The sequence below is a fragment of the Tauraco erythrolophus genome, chromosome 4, assembly GCF_009769465.1.
Source record: "Tauraco erythrolophus isolate bTauEry1 chromosome 4, bTauEry1.pri, whole genome shotgun sequence".
In the NCBI taxonomy this organism is placed as follows: Eukaryota; Metazoa; Chordata; class Aves; order Musophagiformes; family Musophagidae; genus Tauraco; species Tauraco erythrolophus.
In genome coordinates, this window is record NC_141468.1 from 15,028,156 (window position 1) to 15,048,051 (window position 19,896).

At 41.9% G+C, this 19,896-nt stretch overlaps 1 protein-coding gene across 2 annotated transcripts in view; it reads right to left on the reverse strand.

Moving 5' to 3' along the window:
• The window catches only part of RELN (reelin), a 308,977-nt gene that overhangs the window by 253,412 nt on the left and 35,669 nt on the right, over positions 1 to 19,896 (reverse strand). For both annotated transcript variants that reach the window (XM_086611234.1, XM_086611233.1), the window contains exon 2: positions 2,110 to 2,220. In XM_086611234.1, the coding sequence (XP_086467360.1) occupies positions 2,110 to 2,220 (111 nt within the window). The remainder of the gene's footprint in view (positions 1 to 2,109; positions 2,221 to 19,896) is intronic.

Here is a 19,896-nt window from a genome sequence, read left to right on the forward strand (position 1 = left end):
AAACTTAAGTTTAAAAGCTATTGTCATTTTCCCTTCATCGCTCACTTTTTATTGTGACTGCAAAGACACTGTACAAGAGCATCAGGTCTTTTGAAACATTCAGATTATATTTTTTTCCAATACATATGCAAGCTTAGGAGCTAGCAAAGAAAAACAGCAAAATGAGACTTTTATTTAAAATGTTGCATAACTAACAACTGTAACACAACTGATCCTACAGTTTGCCTGCAGAAAGTTCAAAATAAAGGTCATGGATGGCAGCAGTTTTTCTCTGACATGGATGGAGGCATGCTCAAGATGGAGCAGCAGACCTTCCCTGGGCATGAGGTTTGAGAATTTACATTGAGGAGCAAAATGAGGCAGCTCACAACACGCGTGACTGCTTTTGTATCTCTTTGGCTCTTGTATTTTCCCAGCCTATAGGCTTGGATCTTCTTTTGATCCACAGAATGCACGTGTCGTCAGTTTAGTTGTTGGTTATCTTACCAGTGACTGAATAGTCAAAGTAACACAACAAGAGCTAGAAAATGACCTTTGTCAAGTCAAAAAAAGGCCACGTCCTTTTTCGTGTCACACATCACATGTTATTTTAACATCTGTCTCAGTGAGACACCCACTATAACAGCCCTATTCTACAAAGACAGACGTTTAGGAAAAAAGCACATGTATTTTGTAAATGCACAAAGCTATTTAGATTCTTAAAATTTTGTTTAACTTCCATTCTTAAATATTTAGATATGATTAAAAATGACCTGTACACCTTGCCCAGTGAGTTTGCCTTACAGGGCCATGATCTCCACAATGACATGATACAAACATCTATTTTATGGCAAAATAATGTCTTGCCAGAAACTTGACCATCCCAAAAATTGTTAAGTGCTTTCTATCCACTTACTCCATCAGATCCTGTTCATCTTGTAAAGAGTATGGTAGGAAAGGAGAAACAGAAGTACTACTTCTTCCACAAAAGTCGATCTTTCAGCACATTTTGCATAAGACATGAAATACCTGTGGCAGTTGTGCTCTTCCCTTTGAAGGGTTGAGCGAAAGGTTTGAGGTTGATTGGTGGTGCTATTCACAGAGGCAAAGCCCTTCTCAAATTATTCCTCAATATAGTTTTAAATAACATGCTATTTACTTTGCATGATTTCATTTACAAGCCAATGTATATCTGCAGTATGACACTCACATGCCCAGGCCACTCATTTTTCACATGTATTATAAGAGATATAATACCATGAAAAATTATTAAGAAGAAAGTACTGAATTTTAACCCTAACAGGCAGGCAAATGTTTAAACATTCTACAAGCGCCGCACAGTTGGTGTCCCATATGACTAGTACCTATTTTTATACCTTCACCCTGGATTGCTTGTTAGGGATCCCTGAGGTCCTCCAATTAGAGGAACATAACTCTTACAATTATTGGTAAGAATACAAAAAATGCTAACAAATAACAAAAAACTGCAGAAAGTTAAGCTGTAAATTACTTGCACAAATCTAGAAGAAATTTTTCAAAACAGCTTGTCCTTAGCACAGCTGACCTGGCTGCTACTACTGAATGCTACAGCAGAACTTGAAATATGTAATAATTCTGCAAAACTTGTTCCACTCCTTTTACTACAATTCTGTTTTTTGTACATGGAAAATAATTGGTTATATAAAATACCTCAACCAGCATTCCGGATTTAAAGAAGATGTTACAGTTAAGTGAATGGAAAAGTAGGTTGACATAAGCTCAAAGGAATCAGTTTTTCAGCCCAAGAACAGTTAGATGTCTTGGGCTAAATGCCTTAGTTTATACCAAATGTCATACCATTTAGAAATGGCTATTTTAACCAGTTTAGCTGCTGAGGCTTTTCTCTCTCAAAATTCATACAATTCTGTATACCAGCACCAGGGCTGACCAAAGGCGAAGAAAGTGGAGAAAAAAAATAAAAGCTATCTAAAAGCCACCACTCTCTTATCTCATTGACTCCCACTGATTTCCATGTAATTTGATTACTCAGTCTAAATTAATCTGTTTCAGTAACGTGGTGGTGGTGATCATACAGAGGGCATCAAGTATTCATTACCCCAGGTTGCAGAATACAAATTACAGTGGACTTACCAAATCCAAAAGCACTGGAACCACCAACGCTCTGGGAAGCCTGAACACTGGTAGAGGTGTAGAGCCCAGTTACCAGCAAGCCATCAAAGAAGGTACTTGTCGAAATAGTCACTGAAATGAGAGAAATAAAATACATGTAATTATTTATAAGCAGTACTTAAGATCCTGTACACATTCTGCAAGTAGACTCTTGCACTTGCATAAGATCTCGTCATTAGGCACAGCGAATTCCTCCGAGTTCTCCCAACACTTATGACACTTCAGTAACTTCAGATCGGCTTTCCCATGTAATTTCCCAAACAACTTGTTCAGCGTTCAAGCTGTGTGTGCCAAGTTTCAGTCTGCTGCTGTACAACTTCCTCAGGGTTTACTTAAAGAAAATTGACTGGTTTAGAGGTAAACTACTGGCATTTATTGGTGTTTGACTCAGTTTCTATTCTTAAACGAATCGTAAGTCCTGTACCAGGAATTATGTGCAGCAGGAACCAGATACAAATTGAACATTACAACAGCATCTGAAAAAAACATCAAAAGGGTGGTCATGGCCATTTCTGCTTAGGAAGTTGCCTTTTCTATAAGCACAAAACTATACTGTACGCTAAATGCACACTGAGTTAGTAAAATGTAGCATTGGAATATATGGCTTGTAATTGTTGTCAAGACATTAGAATATTGTAAAAGCAATGAAATAACCAGGATTTTGGTATTGTTCTTTCTAGACCTTAATAGAGTGTTAAGTTATAAAAACGTTTAGGTTGGAAGAGACCTTTAAGATCATCAAGTCCAACCATTAACCTAGCACTGCCAAGTCCACCACTAAACCATGTCCTTAAGCACCGCATCTTTTAAATACCTCCAGGGATGATGACTCAACCACTTCCCTGGGCAGCTTGTTCCAATGTTTTATAACCCTTTTGGTGAAGAAATTTTTCCTAATATTCAATCTAAACTTCCCCTGGTGCAACTTGAGGCGATTTCCTCTTGTCCTATTACTTTTTACTTGAGAGAAGAGACCAACACCCACCTCGCTACAACCTCCTTTCAGTTGTAGTTGTAGAGAGCGATAAGGTCTCTGCTGAGCCTCCTTTTCTCCAGGCTAAATAACCCCAGTTCCCTCAGCCGCTCCTTATAAGACTTGCGCTCTACACCCTTCACCCGCTTTGTTGCCCTTCTCTGGACACGCTCCAGCACCTCAGTGTCTTTCTTCTAGTGAGGGCCCAACACTGAACACAGTATTTGAGGTGCAGCCTCACCAGTGCTGAGTACAGGGGGACAATCACTTCCCTACTCCTGCTGGCCACGCTATTTCTGATACAAGCCAGGATGCTGTTGGCCTTCTTGGCCACCTGGGCACACAGCCAGCTGTCGACCAACACCCCCAGGTCCTTTTCTGCTGGGCAGCTTTCCAGCCACTCTTCCCCAAGCCTGTAGCATTGCATAGGGTTGTTGTGACCCAAGTGCAGGACTTGGCACTTGGCCTTGTTGAACCTCGTACAGTTGGCCTCAGCCCATTGATCCAGCCTGTCCAGATCCCTCTGTAGAGCCCTCCTATCCTCAAGCAGATCAATGCTCCCACTCAACTTGGTGTCATCTGCAAACTTACTGAGGGTCCACTCGATCCCCTTGTCCTGATCATCAATAAAGATATTAAATAGAACTGGTCCCAATACTGAGCCCTGGGGAAGGCCACTTGTGACTGGCCACCAACTGGATTTAACTCCACTTGCCACAATGGTTATCATACGTATTATAGTATTATACACACAAGTTATTTGAGCATGAGTCATTACAGATTATGTGTATTTAAATGACTCATGAATGTATTTTTAAAGATTCTTAGCTATTAGCAGTAAAGTAACCATGCAAACAACATCTACAGGTAACACTGGAATCTATGCATTCTTTGTTAGAACTGACAAATCTTGCAATATTTATTTACTTCTTGTAAACACTAATTTTCACATTTTTACTTCTGTATCTTTCAGATTATCTCATTGTATACTTAACATCAGCTTCAGTGATTCTTTCTTGGAAACACTTAAATTATTAAGTGATAGGTTGAGGTTTTTCCTCTTATATAAATGCAATATCCTCTATGGCCAGAGTGAATTCTCTAATCTTACAGCAGCACACAACATTCTTTGCTTCATAATAGTCTCCTGTTCATTTCTTTTTGTAATTTAATATTCTATCATTAGGTTGCATACCTCTGAATTGAAAACCAGAACTAGGAAATTTTACCAAAAAATTATTTAATTAGCTTAATGAGGTAAATTTTCTTCTAATTATCTAATGTCCAATATCATCCTTTTCTACATCTAATATCATCTTTTTCTACATTTTTTACTCATATTTATTTAAATGTGGATAAACTGCATTGCAAATCTATGGCCTGCCATATAGGACTTTTTTTTTTTCTTTTTTTAAACTGCACTATGAAGGGCAAAGAACCTGCAAGGACATCCATGCAAAAAGATCTCCCAGCTGAAAAAGAGTCTCATGACTTATAGTCTTGTACACCGAAGACGCAAAAAGGTAACCTTAGTTACCTTTTTCCCCTCTTTAACACACAGAGATTGGTGCTTGATAGGGATTCCTGATAAACTCTGATCTCTCCCTACATCATGTTCCACCTCCCCACGTTGCTCTCCTTGCTGGGAACATCATATGCCAGTGACTGGCCAGGGAACTGAAGCGAGGTACTGTGAAGTGACTGCTAGTAAATTCACTGGTGATACACATTACACAGTGAAACAGTTGGGGTTTTTAAAATCCAAATAGCCATTTAGTGTTTCCTCTGGGGTACACATTGGCTTAAACTTACTGTTAAACATCTAAAGAACATGCAAACATTGACAGTGGCTCAATTTGTTCTGAGCCAGAGGAGCAATATTTACCATGTTTAATTTATTCCATTTAATTATCTTCCTTCCTTTGATTATTCAATAGCATACTGAATAATTCCTGATTCCAACTTTTCTGCTCCAATGACTCCAAATTTCAGTGTTTTGCAATAGACGCTTCCCCGAATGCAGGCGCAGGTTCAGAGCCATATGCTCAATTTTTAAGAGACCACTTCTGAGATATATGTTAAAAGAACAGCAAAAGAGACTAGATTTTTAAAAAATAAGAAAAGTATTATGGAGAGAAAAAGAAAATTCAAACAAGCAAACAATGAATTCTTCCTGCGTTTGATGATGAAGTGGCAAAAAAAGCAGAACCTTTTCTTCTCTTTGTGCCTTTAAACCAACAAAGAGGCAAAACATATGTTGAAAAAATATGCCTATGTGTTATTTTTGAAGACTTGGCAAAACAGCCAGTGAAAAGCATTGATAGAAGGGCACCAGGCCAATACTTTGCTGCCATTTTGTTTCCCTGTGGGGAAGCATCTTATTCTTTACTGAATAGGATATAATGCAAAATCCTACTGTGAACAGGTGACCAGTTTCTCTCTGGGAAAGAAGCGATATTTTACAATGCCTGTATTTGATTTTGGACATATTTGTGTGATTGTCAACCCTCATTTTACATGAGCATGTAATAGGTCAATTTTTATTGTTGAAAAATTTCCAACACAGTATGGCTCCCTCATTAAGCCTCTGGGAAACTGCACAACGCCTCTAGCACATTTTTTAAAAACAGAGCACTAGGCTGTTATTATACACGTGTCATACATTTCAGAATAATTTCATAGTTCTTCAAGAGGAAAAAAATTAATCATGACATTCTCAGTGATGATTTTTTCTCTACCCAGTGGTGAAATACATCAAACTCCCATAAAATGAAAGAAAACATACACCATGCCAAGTGTTAATGACCAAGAACAGGAAAGCTGTGCTAATGCATAGCCCGGCAACAGGACCGTGATTTTTGTGTAGGGACTAGGCTTGTTACTGAGGGCTCTCAGCTTCACTTTTCAAGAGCAACAAGAAGATTCCTCCGAGATCCCCTCCACCAAGCTTTGTTTCTGCCTTTACACTGGCTCACGTCATATATAATTGACGCCAAATATCTGTCACTGTAGGAGCAAGGACCAATGCCAAGACCCACCTGGACCCTGGAAGACATCTGGAGGGGCACAGCTGTGCAGGCACCCAGGGCTGTGCAGGCAAGAGGGCCCTGGCACAGCCCACCACCCACCCCACAGCACTCAACGGGCAACACAGCAGCGAGTGCCTAAACAGGCTCTGCTCCATCCTCCACAACATTCCTCCTTGGGAGGAGAATTTGGGTCAGTGAAGAAGTGAGGAGCCCTTCCGAGCCCTGGGGACCACTCAGCTGGGCAGAGGGGACACCAGACCCTGCCACCCCTCAAAGAGCAGCACCTCATGCCCAGCCCTCCTGGCTGCTGCAGAGGTGAGCGAGGAGCCCCAGCTTGACTTGTCTCACCTCTCACACTGGGGACAGGAAAGGAGCTTGTGGCAAGCCCAAGGGATCAGGTAGCCCATGGTGCAGGCATAGGTAGGAATCCCTCAGCTGCCTTGAAATAGCCCAGTGAGAAAGGCTGAGAACATCTTCCCAAGAAACGCAGGATGGCTGTGCTGGGAACAACCTACTGATCAGGCGACAACACACTGCAAATACTAGAGGCAAAGCTGATAACAGCTACTTTAAACATTGCCCAACATCTCCTTCTATTTTCAGTTCCTGAGATCTTTGCCAATTTTTACCCTCTTTGGCTTTTTGGGTTTTTTTCTTTTCATAGTAAGTGCCTGCCTCAGACTGATTTAATTATTTAAGGGAGAAGGAATTTCAGTCAAAACACTTCATTCATTTCTGAGATGAGGTTAGAGGAAAATGTTCTGTTGCCCCAGCTGGAAAATTCCAGTGTCCTTCACTTTCAGCAGCTCTTCCACTCTGAAGTGAGAGCTGTCCTCCAAGTTTGGACAATTTATATTTTACATATATATATACACACACACACAAATAATAATAATAAAAAACCATCAGAGTTCACACATGCTCAGAGACATTTTCATTTTTAGCATCTAAATATTTCTGGAGATTCTGTCCTCATTTAACACTCTTAGAGCACTTGCTGACTAATAGAGCTCATTGAAAAAAGTCCCATTTTAGTCCAACTATACTGCTTTGTTGAAGCAGAAGTGCTTCATGGAGATATCAGTTCTGATGATGTTTTAATCTGGGAAGTTCCTCCATGTTTTGAAGCGGAAACTCACGTTTGCTGGTTGGAAAAAAGGGATCTTAATCAAAAGTCTAAGCCTTCTGATGAGAAAAAAAAAAAAATCAATTCAGCAGAATCTCTCTTCTCAAAAAGCTGCAAAATGTCACAGAAATGAAGTTGCTCCTGAAGTTTGATCAACACCATCCCCAACAACTTAAGCTGGGGAGATACGAAAGCAGACCTGAGGGCAAGAAGACAGGGAGTGAACTGGGATGGGGAAGGTGGGGACACTGGAACCAATACAGGGAACAGAGGAAGAGAGACTTTTTGCAGAAGAACTGGAGAGTGACAGGTAAGAGGGGACTATGGCTCAGCAGAGCAGTAGAGAAGATGACGGAAAGGAGGAGATGGGATCTGCAGCTGTGGCCTGGGAATCCTGGAGGAGACACTCGGTACAAGGGACTTGCACGGTAATCAGTGGGGGAGACCAGGTGCAAAACCAGTTGTTAAAGGCAACAGTAAAGTGTGGGTCAGCCTCACATGCTGGTTGACAGCCAGATGGCAACACACTATGATCTCTTTTTCCACCTTCTGAATCAAGTGAACAGTGTTTGCATGATGGATATGAAACACTCCTGTCCACAAGTCATGCAGATAGGAATACATGGGTTAGGCGGATAACTCCAGTCTACTTTGTAAAAACCTAAGAAATGGCTCCATGAAAAAAAAAACAACAAACATATCAGAGCTGGAAAATACCACAGAAATAGCCACCTGTGCTGCTTTGCCCTAGTCTTCTTTCTGTACAATGGTTGTGGTCATATAATTTTTTTTATTCTCCAAACAACTGTATTTCTGAGAATCATGAAGCCTCCGGTTCAATTTTCCACCAAAAAACAGCGTGGAGAGTTGCTGACTGCAACTCCCTGCACGCTCAGCACATACACACTGCTGGGCTCGCCTAGAGTCACTTCGGAGACCGCTAAGTGAGCGGGCAGGCTGGCTTCATCCTGCCAATGTCACCCATCTCGGGGGAGCTTTGGGGTGCTGTTTCCTTGGGAACGGAGGGCGTGCAGCAGCCTCTCTCCAGAGATGCCTCGCACTTCCCACCACAGATAACTGCGAGAGCCCTGGAGTTGGTGCCTCCCATAGGATGAGGAGCAGCGGTGCCTCCAGCAATGCCAGGAGCTGACATGCCTCTAGGAGGAAGCAGGTGAAGAATAAGGAGGCTGGCAAGGATGCTGCTGAAATTGTACCACAGGTGGAGGCAGCAGCACAACAGAAAAGACAAAGTGGGTTTTGAATCGTAGTTCTTTTCAGATCTTTCCGAGAAACTCATGCTGTTCTTATGAACAAAATTCTCACTGTGTTCCCAGTGTTATATGCTACACATAATATATATAATATCATAGAAATCTACTAATCTGTGTAAGTAATTGCATAAAATTTGCCTTCCGTTCCCTTGAGGGACTGATTTACTCTCTGAAAAGACAGCTGCATTTTGACTGATACTCAAAATACTCAAAGTAGTCCAGTTAATGCATCTAAACTGTAAACACAGAAAAACTGCCAGGTGGAAGAAGGGGGTCATCTCAGGAGATATCTGCCACTGACAGGTCTTACCAAATCTGGCTGCTCTTCAGCATCAGCTAAATATCAGCAAGAGGGCTGATATACACAGAAATTCCATGGAATTTGCAGCTGCTGTTGATGACACTGAGTTAAAAAACTTTTAAGGTAGTGAAAAGGACTAAATGTGGCTATGACACATGAAACATCATGAGTGGAGATTTAACAGAGTTTAAGAAAGAATTAATAAAGGCAAAAATCTGTGAAGCCCTGTACACTGGTTATGTGAGTCAAGACACACAGCGGCAGTGTAAAAGTGCACTTTTGTATAGAAGGTAAGTTGGGTATGTCAAAAGGGGTCACTACAGACAGCGAACTTCCCAAATGAGACTTCCCTGCATCAAAGCAAGGACAGGCATTTATTTAGGTTCTTCTCAAGGTCGAAGCTGGTTCTTTATAATACTGTAATATTGCATCATTGCACACCTGAGCCATGGCTGGAAATTTCTTCTTAGGAAATAAATTACTTATACTGAAGTAATTTTATTTTTTTTTCTTGACTCAAAAAATATAATGAGCTCCTAAGCAATGCAACTCAGGTGTGCAATGGCACCGTTCAGAGAGGCCTCTGTGCTTTCACAGTGCCGTGGCTTTCACAGGAGACTGCAAAAAGAAATGGAGACTGATATCAAACACAGCAGAGACTGTCAATGTCACACGACATCCAGAGCTGAGCAGAGCTTAACACCCGCTACAAGAGCCGGCAGCGGGAACGCAACGGGAAGGCAGTGCATGAGCCCACCCCAGCTCACCCACCTGCGCCCAGACACCGACTCCCTGCGCTGGGTTTGGTAGCGGGGCAGGGGCTGCAGGGGTGGCTCCAGTGAGACACTGTGAGAAGCTTCCTCAGCTCCAAGCCAGACCCGCCTCTGGCCACGGCCGTGCCGATCAGCCCCTCTGTGAACAGTTGAATAAGGGACAAAGAAACCTGCGCCATGTGGGACCTGCAGCAGAGAGAGGGAGAAGGCACGAGCGGCTGTCTGCGCTGGGTGGCCACGCACTCCCTCCTCTGCCTGGCAGGGCAGGCAGCAACCACGGCTTGGAGAGCTCCGAAATGCCCCACTCCTGTCTCACCGGGGCTGCCAGAGGTCGTCAGGCTGCTTGGGCCTGGTGCAGCTACAACAGAGAGGAGTGGGATGTCAGAGAAACAACTCTGCAGACATCAAGGTCAGCGACAAAGGAGGGGGAGGAGGTGCTCCAGGTGCTGGAGTAGAGAGTTACCTGCAACCCATGCTGAAGACTATGGTGAGGCAGGCTGTCCCTCTGTAGCCCATGGGGGTTAACAGTGGAGCAGAGAGCCACCTGCAGCCTGTGGAGGAGCCCACGTTGGAGCAGATGGCTGTGTCTAAAGAAGGCTGTGACTCCATGGGAAACCCATGCTGGAGCAGTCTGTTGGTGAAGGACTGCACCCTGTGGAAGGGACCCATGCCAGAGCAGTTCATGAAGAACTGCAGCCTATCGGAAGGACTCAAGCTGGGGACAGTTTTCCACAAAATTCTCCTGTGGGAGGGACCCCACGCTGGAACAGGGGTAAGAGAGTGAGGAGTCCTCCCCTTGAGGAGGAAGGAGCAGCAGAGACAACATGTGATGAACTGAGTATAACCCTCATTCCCTATCTCCCTGTGCCACTTGGCGGGAGGAGGTAGAGAAATCAGGAGCAAAGTTGAGCCTGAGAAGAAGGGAGGGGTGGGGGGAAGGTGTTTTTAATGAGAAACAAAGCCAGATCTTATCCTCTCTGACATGATTGGCAATGAATTAAACTGATTTTTCCCCAAAGTCAAGTCTGTTTTGCCTGTGACGATAACTGGTGGGTGATCCCTCCCTCCCTTGACCCTCAAGCCTTTTGTTATTATTTTCTCAGAAGACCAGAATGGAGACAGTCCATCCTCCGAGTCTCATTTTCTGTTGCCTCATCGGCAAATACTGAATTTGATCAAACTCTGCCCATGCCACTCCTGTAGTCACTGGGCACACAGTATGCCAGGAGAATGACAACAGGCACACCAAGGCTAACACATCTTCTCTACTCAGCACTCCTAAACAATATCTCTAACTAGCATCTAGAAGTGGTCACAACTATTGTTTCAAAACACCCAGTATATAGTGCGCTGTCACCCCGTGCCAGAATGGTCACCTGGTGCTGCATATTCTCCCCATGGCTGAGAGAGGCACCAGCTCACTGCAGTAGGCAGAGCAGAGACAGCTCTGCTATTAGCACGTTTCCACCACACCACCAAGATTGGCGAGACATCACTCCGCAGTACGGTCTCACGCTGCCTCCAGCACTGACCTTACCATCTCAAAGACGGAGCTGGGATGGAGGAACAGCAGCTCAGGAAGTGCAAGAAGCTCCAGCCAGGGCACACGCCATGGCTGTCTGTGTCTCAGCATCTCCTGGCCAACATGACGTGATCAAAAGCCCACACTGGACTCCTGTTGTTTCAAATATTCCCTCTCTGGCTTTGCTCACAATGGCTTTAAAAGTAGAAATGAAGTGGTGATTTTTGAACTTATTACCTGCAGTCCCAGCAAGGTGGGAAGGGTTTGAGTAAAAGACGAAACCAACACATAGAAGATGTTCTTTGTCCCTTTCCAAGTTGGTCCCCTCTTTTAGGCAATCGTGCCTTTCTGCTACCAGCATGCAATGCAAAACACAAGTGGCCCAAGCGTAAACCCATTCCAGCACTTAGTGCTCTCTTACAGGGCACAAATAATACTAAGCCCAAATCCTTAAAATACCAGACCACCTCTGAAATACCAACTACAGATGAAATTGCTAGTAAGAAGAGAATATACTCTGATGTCTTATTTAAAGGTGCACTGTCTAGACATTGCAGTGACAAGCAATCTATAAATACTCAGGTAGAGTTCTAGAGGTATACCTTCAAAATAGCGTGCTGATAAATGTATTTGTGAATTAATGGTGGAATACACATTGTTACAAGAATCCAGAATACACATCGGCATCAAACTAACCTTTAGTGTTCACAGAAATACTTTGTGTTCAAAAGAAACAAAAAAAAAAATAAATCAGGAATCAATAATTATGCAGCAATTTCAAATACGAATGCCAAACAGATACCCAAACCCAGTGTGAATCACAGGTTTACACCTCATGCAGTGAATACAAAAGCAGAAAACCCATGGGATTCTTACTCATACTGGTTTTGTTTTTTCCCAGGTAGGTGGGAGAAAGCAAAAAGAGAGCTATATTTCAGCATGGTTAAATAAACGGACACAGGCAAGGGACAGCACTCTTACAACTGAAAGCATTCTCGCTTAAGTAACGGTTTTTGAAAGCCCACACCAAAGCTCCAGACTCACAAGAGCGCATCAGTGAACTTTTCTTGAAGGTGGACTGATGGTGTGTTGAACAGCACCATCTCGAACCTGTGACGCCTTCATCGATAACTCCGGTTTCCAAGAGCTCTTGAGAGGAGGGGAGTGAAAACGCCCAAGTTTTGAACATTGCTTTAGACAGCTTAAACTCAGATCTGGTATTGCTTTGCATTACAGTACTAGTTTCAGTGGTTCTGTCCCATGATCCATCAAGTCTCTTTGTCTCCATAGCTTTTCAATTCCTTTCCTAAATTGGTAATGAGCAACAGAGAACTGAAAATAGATTGCAGATGTGTGGCAAGATGTCAGCAACATGATACAGAGAGATATCATTTGTCATTGATGCAAAGAGTAGCCTATCAGCCTTGTGAAAGAACTATTTGCAGAGACACTACTTATAACAGCTTTTCGAAAGTTCGTAACAAGACAGTGGTAATGACATCAGCAGCAATATACCCAGAGCTCATTCTTACGTTCCTAAACTGCAGAGGATTGATCACATATTTTATAAGATCTGAGATGCTTCAGAACCTGCATCTCACTAAAAGTGAAGAGTCCGACGGCTAGATCTGTGAACCTCAGGCACCTAAAACATGTACACGATTCCAAAATTAGACCCAAAAGCCTGACTTCTCATACATCAAAATCCTTAACTATGTTTCTGACCATACTCAAAGCCACTGGAAACTTGGCCACGCTGAGCAGCAAGGTGCTTTGTTCCAGTTGGCATCACCAAACACACCGGCACAGCCCAGAGACCTGATGATAGGAGAAGGATAAGACTGGCTGCTGCCATAACAGCTTGCTTCCTAACCAACAGATGAGTAGTTAATGTTCTCACCTAGGTAAGAGTATTCAAACCTGAATTGCCCAAGCAAATACCCTAGAATATTTTAAACCCCAGTGTCTGTGTGGCCCAGCCACTGTCCCTCAATTGCAGGCATTGCATTTTGTATGGGAAAAGTGAAAACCAGCTGGCACAGAGCGAGGCTTGTTCTCTATTCCCGTGGTTGGGGCAGCCGTCTTGGAAGGAGGAGATGGAGGTTTCAGTCAGCAGCCCAGTAAATACGTGCTACTGCTATATAAAGATCCTGAGAACATCATATCTATTTGTGTCACCCCATTTAGCCTGTAAAACTCACCATAACGTTGATGCCTAAAACGGGCCAGATGAATCACGCTCGAGAAATGCCTGATTCTCCCTACTGACTACAAAGGGAGCCTAGACTGTAAAGCTCAGCTGTAGATGTCAACACTGAAGATGTCCAAACTGAGATGAGCCCCACCAAAAGCCACACACACAGAGTAACTTAATTATCCAGCTTCTATTTAGATGTCCAACTCTTACCCACATCAGAGGGAGCTGAGTAGGAATTAAGCATCCCAGGACCCAGAGCTCACCCGAGGACATTAGAGACAATGACCATCTTTATCTTCTCACTTGTGCTATGCCAAATATATCATTAATGCTTAGCAACTTAGCGAGTACTGTTATAGTACCAAGAAGCTTCAAAGGATATCAGCAAATGTCTGATACTCCATTTGATAACTCACAGAGCCCTGAACAGCATTACTGAAGTTGAAGCAGTAAAAACAATCTGGAAATGAAACAAGAGCTGTTTCACAAAAATGTATGTCAGCTGTCTCTAAAAATGGTGCCTAGCATAAGCCACCAACAGCCAAAATTCAATCGCTGAATTGTATTGCGTACTACAGCAACAAGAAGAATGATCATCTGAATACTATTTCCTGTAACGGTTAATGAAGATGGTCATTTATAGTTTTAGTTTATGAAACACAAACTCAATCATATGATTTGTTACAATGCACCTCCTGCACAACAAAACATTGCTAATACAAGAGTTAGTAGCATAACCTAACAGCCAGCAACATACACTTCAACAGTTACGCACACCATGGTTAGACTTTAATAGTTGTGAAACATATTTTGCCAGTCCTAGTGTATTATTTCTCTTATCCAGCCCTGGGACAAGATGGGAAGAGTACCAGGATCATTCCTAGACCTCACCACCTACAAAGGGTATAAAGCAAGCCTGGTCACTGGTCTACATTGGAACAGTTTTGTGTTCTTATACAGCTACCACCAATCTCCTTATTAAGTTTCAGATTCAAATTTTGTCATGCTTCTATGAAACACGTCACTGTAAGGTTTTTCTTAAAAAGAGATTAAATGCTACTGTGATTACCTTTTTATTACTTTAAGCCTGAGAACATTGACCTCCGTTTTGAAGCCTAACCTTATTTTTCATGCCTTTCAAGTTTATGTGAGGTTGCCTGTTTGATACCCATACATGAAAATTTCATATTGTTGGCTGTGCTCTCAATAAATTATTTAGAAGGTCTGACTATTACTGCAGTGTTCAGATTTTCAGAAGAGTTTAGTGAATCCCTTTATTGTGTCGTCCTCAAAAGACAACTACTCAATACACAGCTAACAATATCATTAAAAAAGAAAACGAAGGCTGGCTTGAAAGACAGCAAGTACCATTATCTACTGGGAATTTATTATAACTCAGTAGTAGCTAAACATTTGCAGGAACTTTAGCCATGATTTTAGCTAACAAAGCACGCCAACTAAAACCAGACTGTTGAGCATGTTAACCTCAGGCTAAAAGAATACAAATCCTCTTACAGACACAAGAATTATGATAAGCAAATATAGTGAAGTGCATGAGTTTGAGCGATACTGGAGAATAAGGCAACATCTTCAAATCAAGATACACACATGCGGTATTCTTTCATAACTATTCATCTGTAGTATAAAATATAGCCCTAGATAAATACAAGACAATAGGTCTATCTCTTCCTAAACATCCTGAAAGAAATTCCCTACAGCTTGTATCCTCCAATTACATTTTCTTATATATTAAAAAAGAAACCAAACCAATGAGTCAGGTTCCTCCTTGCTTTAGAGCATCTTTAATTTGCCCTAGAAACTTAGAAACCTTAACCACAGCCCACTGAAGGCCCGCTTGTTACTCTTAAACTGTGTAAATAATGTTTATCCAAGTCCTAGTGTACTTGGAAATTATATTGGTGCATTATAAAATTTAATATCTATTTTCTAGTACCAGTGCAAGTGTGACAGTGACTGCAAATGCATACAACCTGTGTTGACTACTTTCAAAAGCTTTCAGCACTGAAATTTTTTAAAACCTCCTGGAGAGCAGAAGTTCTGAATTGCAGAACATCCTTAGCTGGTGCAAAGTACAAGAGTTCGGATGCTAAAATTCACCTCAGCTGCTTAAAACAGGCGCCTTTTGAGGCATTCCAAGGAGAAGACGGGAAAGCAACAAATACAACACAGGCCAGGTGGCAAAATTCTGCCCTTGGGACACTACGCTATCACAGACAGCATTACGCACATACTTAGGCACCTGAATTGTCCCACTGAGCTGGCCAAAAGTCCCTGCCAGCCTAGTTGTCCTGACCCCAGCCAGGTGCGGATGTTTTGAGAGGAGTGCAACGAACAGGGCATGCAGAGAATGAGCCCCACTTCCCTACTGCGTACGCTCCCATCTCCAGGTATGCTGGGTTGTGGCATATAATAGTCAGCAATGAACCATTAAAACGTCCATTTTAGTAACTGTATTTGTACTTTCACAGCTCCAGGTGGCAACGAGCTCCATGATTCAATTATATAAGGTGTGAAGATGTTTTCCCTTCATTTTTTAAGCTCTTTTCTGTAAATTCTTGCATTTTCAGTAACGGCAAAATATTTTTGCTTTATTAATAGCATTCAACATTTATAGGTGTCTTTCACAGCTCACTCAACCATTCCTTCTCCCAAATTACGGAGACTAAAGTGAGTTTCCCATTACATGGGAAGATGTTCCCTCTCTCATCATCTACTTCTACTATGAGTTTTCTAAGCAGAGGCAACCAGGTCTGCCCAGAATACCAAAATCTGGGCATACCATTCATTGTACTGCACACCCAGAGGCAACACGATGCTGGCCGTTTTATTCTTCACTCTTTTACTCATAATTCCTAAGGTTCAATTTGACTTTTTTTTTTTTTTCGACTCATGCTTAGCACTAAGGTGATATATTTTGAGATTCACTTCCAATATCCTGTGCCGCATATTCTGCAATATTTTCCTCTGAGTTTTCACAAACGCACACCCCCCACCCTGCTCTGTTCTTTTTAATAGTAACACAGACCTATATTTGACTCCTTTGAACACTACGGTATATCATGCTGTTACCTTGCTATTAAGCCCTCGGGACCACTTTGATCATGCTTATCTTCAGGCATCAAGCCATGACAATGACACTTCTTCCTCATCAGCCTCAGTCCTTCCTCCTCACAGTGGATTCCTTGTGTGATATAATTCAGGTGAAAGCTGGCATACTCTTATAGTTTAGATCACGAACAGGAGCAAGCAATAAAGTTTCTGACTCTAATATATATTGAATATATTTATGTTTATCTTCCTTAAACCAGAGTTTAACAAGGTTGCTTAATGGACTACAGTAACAAGAGACCTTAAATAACCTGATGCTTTGCAGTCTAAATATGTTGAGCATCCAATGTAACAGCTGTACATCGGACGTGCAGATTTTTTTTTTTAATACTAGACTGGGGATTCATCTGCCTGGAGGTGAGTATGCAGAACATCATCATCCTCGCCCCAACTGCTCATCTAGGAGCCCTTTCTATACAACAGATCTACCCAGCAGAGTCACCAGCGTTTATGTCGCAGCCTGTCCAGGCCCAAACTAGATACCAAGTCAGGCTGTGGGAGGATTGGCTGTAGCTCCCTGGGAGCAAGGGGTTGACAGTGTACAAGAGTCCTCATTAGAACGGCAGAAGTAAAGAAAATAAGTATGCAAAAGTAAAGACTGAAGCACACTGAGATATGCTGAGAACCATGAGCAGAAGAAGGACCAAAATACACGATGCTGATTATTATGGGAACAGGGCACGAGAGTTTAAAAATGTGATTTAATTTTGTATCTATGATTCATGCAACAAAATAATTCTGCCTAAGCACAGCCCCTCATTTACTTGGTGTAGAATGCTATAAAAAAAAAAGTTAGACAACCCCCATCTATAAACCAGAATAAAACTGCAAAATAGCCTAGAGATTGAGTGACATGTTAAGTTAAAGTAGACAGGATGGAGCCAATGAGGTTTCATACAGGAAAAATATAGTAGGGTTCATACGAAATATAAGGCAGTATTTATACTGATTCAGGCGTATGAATGATGACTGGACTGTAACAAATGTTTATACAATTCTTTGACCATATATGGTATATTAATATTGTAAAGTCTAATCAACAAAAGCACTTATTTCTGAAGGTTCAAATCAGAACAACACAGAAAATCTGAAAATCAGAACAAACATTTACTAGTCCCTTGACATTTAAAAACACACCTAATAAAAATTGAGGCAAAGTAATGAAAATAATGTCCTTAAGAAATAAAATTCCTAAAATAACAGCAATATTGAAGCTCAGTCACATCTGTTTGTCTTATCTTTATGGATATGTGGCTAAATGGGTCAGAGGCAGAGATGGTCACAGTAATACAATACATATGCTTATCCTTTCCAGTGTAATTCTTTATGGCGCAGTTTGTAAAGGCTGAGTATTCCAAGTAATAGATGGCTACTCACTAAGGCTATGACTGTAGGTATATAATTTTATGGCGAGTGGTTTGTTCTTTGTGTTAGGTTTGCTATAATGGCCAGCTACTGAGCAAGAAAGACCGAGTGCTGGAGCAGTGGGGCTGCAGCAGGTTGTGATTAGGAAACATTTGCCAGGGCTCTGGGGGAAAAATCCACAAAGTACCTTCTCTCTATTTTGCTTGGGCAAAGGGCTGGATCCAACAATAAAAGGGGTCCCTTCCAGACTCCTGTTTCTAGATACTTCCTAACAGATGCTTTGCCACCTTTAAACATTCACAAAAATCTGAGTCCAACATTCGTTAAAGCAAGAAGCCATGCACACACAGAAAAAAATAACTGCAGCACCATGACTTTTGTTGAATGAACTTGTCACTGTCATTTAGCTGCTTGTTAAATACTTTATATACACAGCTAATTCCCAAATGGTCACTTTCTGTTCTTAAAAAAAAAAAAAAAAAAAAATGGTTCTTGTCCCTAGTGTGCACAACTATCCCAGATAATACCAGTACAAATTCCCCAAGCAACTAACAAATTTTTAACAAATCAGTTCATGTCCTCTTTCCATGCTGAAATTCTTTCTGCTCCACACATCCCAGTGAAAGGGATAAGTATTCATAGCCATGTCTCTGCTATGACTCATATCTTGTTAGAACAGAAACAAGCACTTGGCTTTCTGGAAAAAAAAATTCCACAGCCGCCTGCCTTGGTTTGCTGCAAGCCTACAGCTCCCCAGGTTGTGTCCTGTTCTGCCACAGAGGTCTTCATGTCCCACAGGAGACAATTACTAAGAAGTACTTCCAGAATAAGTGATGTTCTGCATATTATTATAGGAGGGTGGCAAGGGCTAAAATGGTAAATATGCTAACCCTGACATTTTGATGTAGCCTTGACAGTTTGCACAAAAGGAATCAGCAGAGCAACTTCATGTTGTAGTGACAGTGCTCAGAGCAGATATGCCCTAGGCAGAGACGTGAGTCAGTTAGGTGGAACAGAGCCACGGCATACCTCATATTTAAGGGCTTTGTTGTTGGGAGCACAAAACTTGTGCTCTTTGGCAGTAGAGAGTTTGAAGAGGACTGTGACAAACGTGGCAAATGGGTGAGATATCACATAGCATCTTCTGTTACTACGTTGACAAATGCATATCTGAGATTAAATATTTCCATTCTTTCAGGCCAATTTGAAAAGGCTCAGAAAGCACAATTACACCATGAGAAAGTCAACTACTTGGCAAACTAAGATGTACAACCACCACAGGCACTCTCCTAGAGAGGAAGTGGTTAACAACAGGAAGAACTAAATTAATTGTCAGAATAACTTGTACTGGTATCCTCAACAAGAAGCCAAGAGCCCTGATAACTAGCAGATCTGTGCCAGAAAAAACATGAAGAGGTTTTTATCTTCTTAGACTTTCTTCTTCAACTTGCCAATGAAAATTTTAAGAGTAAAACCAAGAAAGCAACACTCCCCCCAAAAAGTGGCAAAGTTAGTCGACTGCATTTGATGCAAATGTCAGTGACTGGGCAAATGCAGTATGACATCGGGAACGCAGTTAAATCTATAGACCCTAATTAGTCATTCTGCCTCCTGTTCTGTGGCATCTCTTTACACCATAGAATAAACTGGGTTATCAAATAAGCTCCCCGGGACACCAGCCACCCATAATAAAAGAGGCCATTAATGTAAGCATACTAGCTGGTTCACATCTTATCTAAATGCTGAACTTGTTCTTCTAATCCCCTGTTCCAGTGCAAAAATAAAGGAAGGCACTTCAGTCAGCTTCCCCTTAGGGATTACTAAGGTAAAAGTGTCACCAATACATTGTGATGGGTCTAAACGCCAGCATCCCTTCCCACAGAAGAACTAGGAGAAGAAAATACTCCACTGTGTTATCACCAGCAGATACCCATACTTGGAAGCAAATTCTGAGCAACTAGTGATAAGAAACATGTGCCTGAACATGAAAGAGGAACATTTGCCATTCTGCCCAGTCCCGACTCACCAAGCAAGGTCACTGTGTCAGTTACTACCTTGAGTA